The 9,056-nt window shown below is 41.8% G+C and overlaps 1 protein-coding gene across 1 annotated transcript; it reads left to right on the top strand.

Moving 5' to 3' along the window:
- Positions 1–7: 7 nt before the first annotated feature.
- Positions 8–8,739, top strand: LOC125990136 (dihydropyrimidinase-related protein 5). The gene is made up of 15 exons (XM_049756918.1): positions 8–151; positions 498–634; positions 3,153–3,267; positions 3,356–3,505; positions 4,828–4,986; positions 5,224–5,403; positions 5,521–5,589; positions 5,879–5,923; positions 5,995–6,070; positions 6,141–6,297; positions 6,366–6,507; positions 6,615–6,757; positions 6,821–7,028; positions 7,100–7,277; positions 7,536–8,739. Exons 3-15 carry the CDS (start codon positions 3,169–3,171, stop codon positions 7,619–7,621), a joined length of 1,692 nt encoding a protein of 563 aa, XP_049612875.1. The 5' UTR covers positions 8–151; positions 498–634; positions 3,153–3,168; the 3' UTR covers positions 7,622–8,739.
- Positions 8,740–9,056: the final 317 nt, after the last annotated feature.

Genomic DNA, 9,056 nt, shown 5'->3' with positions numbered 1-9,056 from the left:
TACATACTAGAGATCAGCAAGTACCAATACCAGGATCGTATCCGGCCTATAACCGGCCTTATTTCAAGGTATCATTCCTCATAATGGCTGATACCAGTATCAGCTAGACGTTTTGAGGAACTGGACATATGTGCATGTCTAACAGATGCTGGTATGTATGTACAACCACATATTTTGATTATAACTTTTATTTTTTTTATTTGGTGAAACTCTTTTTATAGTGTTTCATATAAATAAAGCATTAAATCAATGCATTTTTAAGGAAAAACGCTATATTGGAATGTAAACCTCTATAAAATGATCTGTCATTCCTTTATTATTATGATTGTTATTATTATTGAAAAGTGCTAATAGTTTCTGAGCTGGAATAATGACGTAACAAATTGAAATTACCCTATTCCGACGATTTTTGAACGCACCACCTACTGGACGCAAGAGACACGCCCCTGTCGACTGACATGTCTCGTTCCTCATTGGTCAATTGTTTCCCTTAATAGTGGATTTAAAAGCTTCTCATTGGCTGCTGCTTGGCTGTCTGAAGGCAGCATCTGTGCACTGTGCCAGCTGTCCTTGCACACACCGCAAGCAATCACCCAGGAGAGTGGGACCAAGGAAAAAAGCGAAGAAATAACCGGTAAAACGCCGTACAAATCATAATAAATAACTCTACGATGCTTGCTCCGATACCATATCATTGTCGTTGAACTGAGGTCATTAAAAACCACTTGTCGTATTGATTATTCGTACGTTATATTGTAAAGCTAATTTACCGTTATGGACCATCTAAAATTATGCCCTAAAGATGCTGTACGTAAAAAAAACGTAATCGATAACGTCATGAGGTGTATGGTATTTTTTATTTTCACGTGTTTTTTTCCCCCATCGGAATGTGTCACTGAAATGGTTATTAATGTTTAATAACGTGTTAACAAAATGCCTCTCGACGACAGTGTATGTGCGTACTAGCGTGCCATCACCGCAATAATAAAACCTGCCTTAGCCATTATGTAAGAGTCTTACTCGTTCACGGCTTATTCTCTTTCTCATCAAATATTGTGAGGATGAAGCGTCATGGAGTTGAACCTGCATTTTGATTTGTCATGCATGTTCAACAGGAAAGGTGTGTTGAAGATTTTCCTTTGATTTAGATGAGCATTGGTGTCTATGATAGTGATTCTAATCTATCAGTATAAATACGGCATCATGTCAATGGGGGGAAAAATGGGCCTGTACGATATTCGTAAAATGGGCAAATATATTGGGACACGTTGCAGTATATTTCTAAAAAGGCCAGGCACGTCAATTATGATGTTACAAATCCACATTTTGTTAATACTGTATCACTTCTACACACGACACTCTTAATCCACCTTCTGTCATTTCTTATTCCATTAATCCTCTTGATGTCTTACTATCTGTATTCGAGATAACAGCATGCGTTTCATGACTCAGCAAACATTTTGGTGTATTTTCTTTGCATTGAGATGCTATGCATGAAGCGGCATTTCATTTTTTAATGTTCCACTGGATATCCACAGATGCAGTGACATTCCCCCCAAAATCATCTCTCCTAAAAATGCAGACTAACATCTGGGTAGAAAGCGATGAGCCTAATCCTCATTGGTGCCCCATTTTGTTGTCATGATGTATTATTTTGCTTTACTAATACTTTGATTTGTCCATCAACCTTCCAGCAGCTTCTTCTTATAACCTCAATCTCTGCAAGTCATATCTATTCTTAGATCGGTGGTCCTATTGTCTGAAGTTGTGGCTTTTTATATAGCACACACATTGCTTCAACACGTGTACGAAATAACAAAGACGTGCCTTGTCACTGCAGCAGTGATTAAACCCCAGATCAGAAGTCAGCAGCTGTCTGCCACGTTCTCACTTACCACACACACACACTTTATGAGTAGCTGAGAGGGCGACTACACTTGTGTGTATTTAATTTGAATATATTACGCGATTACATTTTTAGATGCTGTTCATATTATGTGAGCTTATTCCGAGGCTACATTAAATTGATACTTGACAGGTGCTGAATTAAAGGACATGTGACATTATTTTATTCCATTTCAATTTGTTCCCAATTTTATTTAAGGTTGATTTTGGATGTGCACATGTGTTGTATGGATTTATTTGTCATGTGTACAAGCATGCATGTGAACTAAAGGGGCAGCTGGTGTGAGGTTGAGTGAGAAATTCTGCCTTGTGCACGTCTGTGCCCTCTGTCCAAATTACATATGCATTTGATCCTCAAATTCTTCAAGCGTGACTAACTTTTCCAATGTCTAACCCAAGTGCAGTTGTGTTTCGTCGATGGTATTGAAAATACATTATATCGACAAAAGTCTCGGGACATACACATTTAACATTCCATGAAGCTTTTATGCAAACGTGTGTGTTCGAACCTTGTTTCCACTGAAGGCAACCCGGTTCCCATCTCCTGGGAAACCACCCTTTTATTCTCCCTGCCAAGCCTGAGCGACACTACTTTCCATAACCCCCTCCCCCCCAAGAATATTCCCATGACTGTCATCAAGCCCAGCAGAAGCTACAATGGTACCAATTGAAGGTTTTAGTTTGTGCCAAAACTGCATCAGAATTTTAGGGTCCACCTGATTTGCTTTTTTTGGGGGGGGGTCCTCATTTTACTGTTCACTGTTTGAATTCCCCCCCCCACCATACAACCCCCTGCCCCCACCCACTCTGCTCTGCTTCCCCCTCTGTTCTCATCCATCTCTTTGACATGATTCCGTGTGACTGGGACTCAATTGTGTCCTTCTTGTAAACTCATTGCATCCGTGCAAGAATACACACATTTCTATGGATGATCGTGGGATGTGCTTTGCGTGCACCATGTTTCATATTTTAAGTTCTCATAGCGGATAATGAAAAAAAAAAAAGACAGCAATTAGGTTAATTAGATGCATGATTCTGAAAGGAAAGTCCTACGGGAACATTGAATTCTTTTTTGCTGTGGTTGCAGTTACATATTCATGCACAAACCATTTTGAATAGACTCAATATATAATTGTCGTTTATATTTGTATCATTGCGGGCTTACTTGAAAGTTTCATTGCGTTCTGAATTTGGTGGCCAAAATGTAATTTCATTTTATTTCAAACGCATTGTTCTTTTTCATTCAGGAGTTCGACTGCCAACATGGGGTCCATGCGAATTCTCATCAAGGGGGGCAAAGTGGTCAACGATGACTTCACCCACGAAGCGGATGTTTATATTGAGAACGGCATCATTCAGCAGGTAAGCTTGACAAATCCACACACTCACAAATAAAGTGTTGTGAATTCCTTTTTGGATTTTTTTTAATATATGCTGGATGTGCATTTAGGTTGGGAAGGAGTTGATGATTCCGGGTGGGGCTAAAGTGATCGACGCGTCCGGAAAGCTGGTTCTGCCCGGGGGAATCGACACCTCCGTGCATCTGCAGCAGACTTTTATGAACGCCGCCATCCAGGATGATTTCTACAGTGGCACCAAGGTACTCAATACTTTGATTTGCTGCCACATTTGGGAGATTAAAGCAGCATTGCAGCTTAGTGAAACGTCTGGCTTAACATCTAATGGAATGCCAAGTGAAATTGGGTGAGAGGAATTTTTTGGGGGGCATACCCAATCCTCCACATGCCTGCTCACCCCAGCAACCCCCCTCCTATCACCATCTCTTCCCACTGACCTCGCTGCCATGGCAACCAACCCCATGCTTAATGGGGGAAAAATCAGGATTGGGTTTGTTTCACTCTCTTCCTTTCGCCGCCATTTTCTCTCCATCAGGCCCCTCCTCGTCCTTCCCTGAGCTCTGTGATATGTAATTGGTGCGAGATGAACCTGGATGAAGTGTATGTCAACCTGTTTTGGCCTCAGCATAGTGGGAACCATTCCAACATCAATTTCATTTTATTTGCGCTTCATCAAAGTACCATATTGAGTTCTCTCTGTGCTCCTTCCACCTCCTTCGTCTCCTTCTTTGTCGCTTTTATGTGTCTTCCAAGGAGATTATCCTCACAGTAGGGGATGGTGGTCTCTAAATTACTAATGGATTTGGGCTAAAACAATGGATTCATTTCGAACCAACCTTTTTTTTTTTTTTTTTAAACCAAATTCAATACACTTTTCAAACAAAGGGCGCATTTGTATTCAGTTAGTGTAACATGACATGAGAAAATCATTTGCATATTCTATGGGTGTGATGTGTACACCAGGCTACGTACTCAACTACTTAAAAGGTCAAGCACAAAAATATTCCGACTAGTTTTCCTACCGCCAAAACATTATTCCAATATGACTGATGATTATGAATGGGCTGGTGTGATTTCACAGAGGGAGTCAAGGAACATGAATGTCATAGTAGAGCAGTGTCTGTTGCCATGGTTACAATATAGTGCATTTACTATTGAGCGAGCAGAGGTGAGTCACAGCTGAGCAGCGCTTTCACCTCATGTGGATTTCATCCCAGTTCCTCGTCTTGTCACTCTCAGCTTCGTTTTTTTCGAGCTCATTGTGCACATCTAGAGTGCTTCAAACGAGCTGGTTGTAAATGTGTAATTTTTTTTAGCTGATGTTTTGCGGGTTAGGAAGATCAAAATATAAACACACAATTATAAGGACATGTCATTTATGAAAATAACTGCCTCCTCTCACTTGTATTGCATGTTATTGCTGGACATCTATTTATTGCATCAAATAGTTATTCAACAGACAAAACGTTTTGCCTGAAAATAAATAAATTCCCGGATCTGCTGTTCCTTCTATATAGTCATTATTAATTATATATATATATATTTTTTCCATTTTCTTTTCCAGGCAGCTCTGATGGGTGGTACCACAATGGTAATGGCGTTGGTCCTGCCTGAGCAACACTGCTCTCTAGTGGACGCCTACGAGAACTGCCGATCTCTCGCTGACGCCAAGGCGTGCTGCGACTACGCTCTGCACGTCGGCGTGACCTGGTGGGGGCCAAAGGTAAAGTACGTTGTTAGAAAAGAGCTCTTTAGCTCCCTGAACCGAAATAAATGCAGCAACATGCACGTAGTTTCATATATGGGTTAAATGTGTAATGACCTAGATTAGAAACCCTACACAAACTAGGTTAACACGCATATTCATTGAGCACATCAGACAGATACTCGTTTTTATCATCTGCTGAGACAGTGATTTCCCCCCCCCCCCCCCCCCCCCATTTAACATTTCTGTGCTCAGGTGTGTAATGAGATGGAGACTCTGGTCAGGGAGCATGGGGTGAACTCCTTCCAGATGTTCATGGCCTACAAGGATATGATGATGCTGAGGGACTCGGAGCTGTACCAGGCATTGCAGACCTGTAAGGATATCGGAGCCATCGCTCGCGTCCACGCCGAGAACGGAGAGCTGGTGGCAGAGGTGCACAACACACACGGCTGCACAGTTTTCATGATCATCTCCCGATTGATGAAAATAGGTAACCATATGAATTTTCTCAATGAAATAATTTTCAAAATTTGGTGTGTGTATATCTAGGGTGCTAAAGAAGCTCTGGATTTGGGTATCAGTGGACCCGAAGGTATTGAGGTCAGCCGTCCAGAGGAGGTAAAGTATTTCCTTTCTCGACTTTTTATGAGCGAAATACCAAACAAAGTTGAGCCTAAACCCTGTAATGTTATTTGAAAGCCGTATTAGCGTTTAAATGTGGGATTATCCATTGAAATTTGGATTAGCTTCCAAATATGCTATCTGGATCAGAACTTCATATTTACTGCTAGTATATTCTACATTTTCAGATCTGATTAGATTTTGATTGTGTGTTTTATTACCTTCCCTCCCCAAAATCCTTATTTTGTCTAAATTCTTTTTTTCTGCTTCTGATTATTTTTTGCAGTTGGAGTCAGAGGCTACACACCGAGCTGTCACAATCGCCAATAGGGTAAATTGACACTCATATCTCATCTCTGTAAAGATGATGTAATTTTTTTTTTTTTTTTTTAACGGCTACAGGCTCACTGCCCTATCTACCTGGTGAACGTTTCCAGTATGGCTGCTGGAGATATGATTGCTGCTGCCAAGATGCAGGGTTGGTTCCAGTTTGACCAAAACAAGCACACAGATGAATGAGGGCACTAATGCTCTTCTTGTCTCTTCAGGTAAGGTGGTCCACGCAGAGACCACAGTCGCTCATGCAGTCTTGAACGGCATGCAGTACTACCACCAGGACTGGGTTCACGCCGCCGCCCACGTCATCGTTCCTCCTCTCCGCCTCGACCCCAACACCCCCGGCTACCTCATGGGACTGTTGGGCAAGTGCGTGTAGAGTTAGTAAACAATTAGGTGAACGAAACATCAACTGAGAAGATCCATCCTGTTTCCAGTGACACTCTGAGCGTCGTGGCATCAGAGCACCGTCCTTTTAACACCAAGCAGAGGGCCTTGGGCAAGGAGGACTTCACCAAGATTCCTCATGGAGTGCCTGGAGTCCAGGACAGGATGAGCGTCATCTGGGAGCGGGGGGTGGTACGTCTCCTTCCTCGCACATACAATAGCCGCTGTTCATATTTGTTCCACATGCCAACCCCCACACTGTGAATAATTCACACCCACATATCACTGCTCTTCGTTAGGTTACGGGAAAGATGGACGAGAATCGTTTTGTGGCTGTGACAAGCGCCAACGCTGCCAAGATTTACAACTTGTATCCACGCAAGGGTCGCATCATCCCCGGAGCAGATGCTGATGTGGTGGTGTGGGATCCAGACGCAACGAGGTGAGTTAACACCGGATGGTTGAATTGTATTATCTAAAAATCTGTCACTCCTTTTTTGTGCAGGACAATCTCAGTTGGCACTCAAGTGCAAGGGGGGGACTTCAATTTGTACGAGGGCATGCGCTGCCACGGCGTTCCCCTGGTCACCATCAGCCGAGGACGTTTGGTGTGTGAGAACGCCACGTTCATGTGCGCTGAGGGCTCCGGGAAATTCTACCCGCAGCGGACCTTCCCTGACTTCCTGTACAAGAAGATGGTGCAGAGAGAAAAAGTGCGGACATATGCATACACATTATCTGAGACTACTTTCGAAATGTAAATCTATTCTGCCCCCATGGACAGGTCCAGGCATATAAAGGGGTTGACCGGGATCCCTACTCTGGCGATGTGGTCAAAGTTACCAACGCTATGAAGAAGGATCTTGGCTTGAGCCCCATTGATGGAGACGCCGCTAATAAAAGCGTGGTGAGGGTGCAACAGGGGGTTCGAGACCTCCATGAGAGCTCTTTTAGCCTCTCGGGTATGTAAAAAAATAAAATAAACGCTGCATCAAAACACTAAAGCCACAGTTAAATTTCCTCGTGGGATTAAAAAGCGGCATCTATTTACCTAATCCCACGTTTGGCATGATAATAACTGCATGAGATAACATTGAATGTAACGTTGGAGGACATCCTACATTTCTTTTCTTCCTAGCATGCGGCTATATCCAGAAGATAGAAGATTGTCCTTCGACTTGAATTGAATGAAAACAAGTTAACGGCTAGTTCTTCCACAGGGTCCCAGGTGGATGACCACATCCCCAAGAGGTCTTCTGCTCGGATCCTAGCCCCTCCAGGTGGTCGCTCCAGTGGAATCTGGTAAACTCTGATCAGAGGAAATCAACCGTCCAAGCCTCCTTGTTTTTGTATATTTCTGAACTACTAAGAAAACTGCACTGATTTTACGAAATGCTTTCGTGTTAAAAGGGAATTCTTCTCATTGATTGGCCAGGAGTCACCCATGTGATCAGTTTGCTGAAGCAATTTTTACAAGTTAGTTGGAGTCCTCATTCTGAAATTATAAAATACACCGCAGTAATGAGGTACGTGTGAATGTTTTCCAAATTTAAGCAGATCACAACTAACCGATTAGTCATTAAGGTGCTTGTCAAAAGACGGAAAGCTTTTTTTTTTTTTTTAAATGGCTTGAAATGACGTTGATTTGAAATATCTCAAACTAGTACAACTGGAAAAAAATCCCCACACGGCGTACACTGTAGTCATGGAAGGTAGGTGAAGAATTCTGTTAATTATAAAACCACCTACTGTACTTAAATCCTCAACTGTTCCTGTTTTTGTTTCCAACGGATAGACTGTGTTGTGTGGTGATGACATCCAACTGTTCAAACATACTGTGTGATTTTTGCCGCAACATCGTCTCTTAGTGGGAAACTCACAACTAACAGATATCCCAGTGTAGTTCTGAAATGATAATTGTGCATATCTGGAATGATGCAAGAAATGATCACTTAAGAAGAGTCTCCACAGGGCAGGAAGATTGAGCTACACATGCTACTAAAGCACAGACCCTCTCACTTCATGACATGTCAGTCATTTCCAGCAGTGTTGTTTATTCATGACGTTTTTTTTCCCCTCTGTATACTCTACATTTAGGATGTTTTTATTTAGTTAAAAGAATAAATGTGCCAATGTGTCACCCCTATTCACCATGCATGAAAAGAACCACATAGACAGATATGGAGGGCCACAGGTTCACATCTGGTGCTTTTTTAAAAATGATTCTTTTTACAATGGTATAAAGAGTGTTAATTTAATTGTGGATGATTGTTGTTTTGAAGGCACTGTAAATGGTCAGTGACGTTGTGAGTTGTCACGTTTGTGAATTGATTGTTTTATTGGAAAGTTAACCCGTTCAATATGTACCGTGGCTGCTTGTTTCTTACCACAAAGTATTGGTAAAACAATAAAATAAAAAACGTATCCCAATATCTCTGTTTTTTTAAATACTTTTAAGTACAGTGATTCATCTGCCATATATGGTGCAAGACACAATTGCGGCTATTTCAGTAGAATTATTAGGATCAGAGTCCATCCAGACTGTCAAATTTGCATTTTATTGTATCTTTCTTACCCCAGAGGATTACGTTATAACGCTCTAATAAACGCCATTGTCACCGAAACGTGGTGCTTTAACAGTAGTTACTTAAACAAAAGCTTGACCTAAAACGTAAAACGCACGTCAATTAAATTGAGGCGACATTTTTTTTTTAAGTAAAACATGTAAAAAGCCTCAACAG

This window comes from Syngnathus scovelli, chromosome 20 (genome assembly GCF_024217435.2).
Source record: "Syngnathus scovelli strain Florida chromosome 20, RoL_Ssco_1.2, whole genome shotgun sequence".
Classification (NCBI taxonomy): Eukaryota; Metazoa; Chordata; class Actinopteri; order Syngnathiformes; family Syngnathidae; genus Syngnathus; species Syngnathus scovelli.
The sequence above is the reverse complement of the archived record's forward strand: the minus strand, read 5'-3'. Positions and strand labels throughout refer to the sequence as shown.

Excerpts from the sequence above, each read along its gene's own strand:
- LOC125990136 (XM_049756918.1), top strand. The coding sequence starts at position 3,169 with ATGGGGTCCATGCGAATTCTCATCAAGGGGGGCAAAGTGGTCAACGAT. Across the intron at positions 5,404-5,520 it reads ACGGAGAGCTGGTGGCAGAG|GGTGCTAAAGAAGCTCTGGA; the intron begins GTGCACAACACA and ends GTGTATATCTAG. Across the intron at positions 6,298-6,365 it reads CTCATGGGACTGTTGGGCAA|TGACACTCTGAGCGTCGTGG; the intron begins GTGCGTGTAGAG and ends TCCTGTTTCCAG.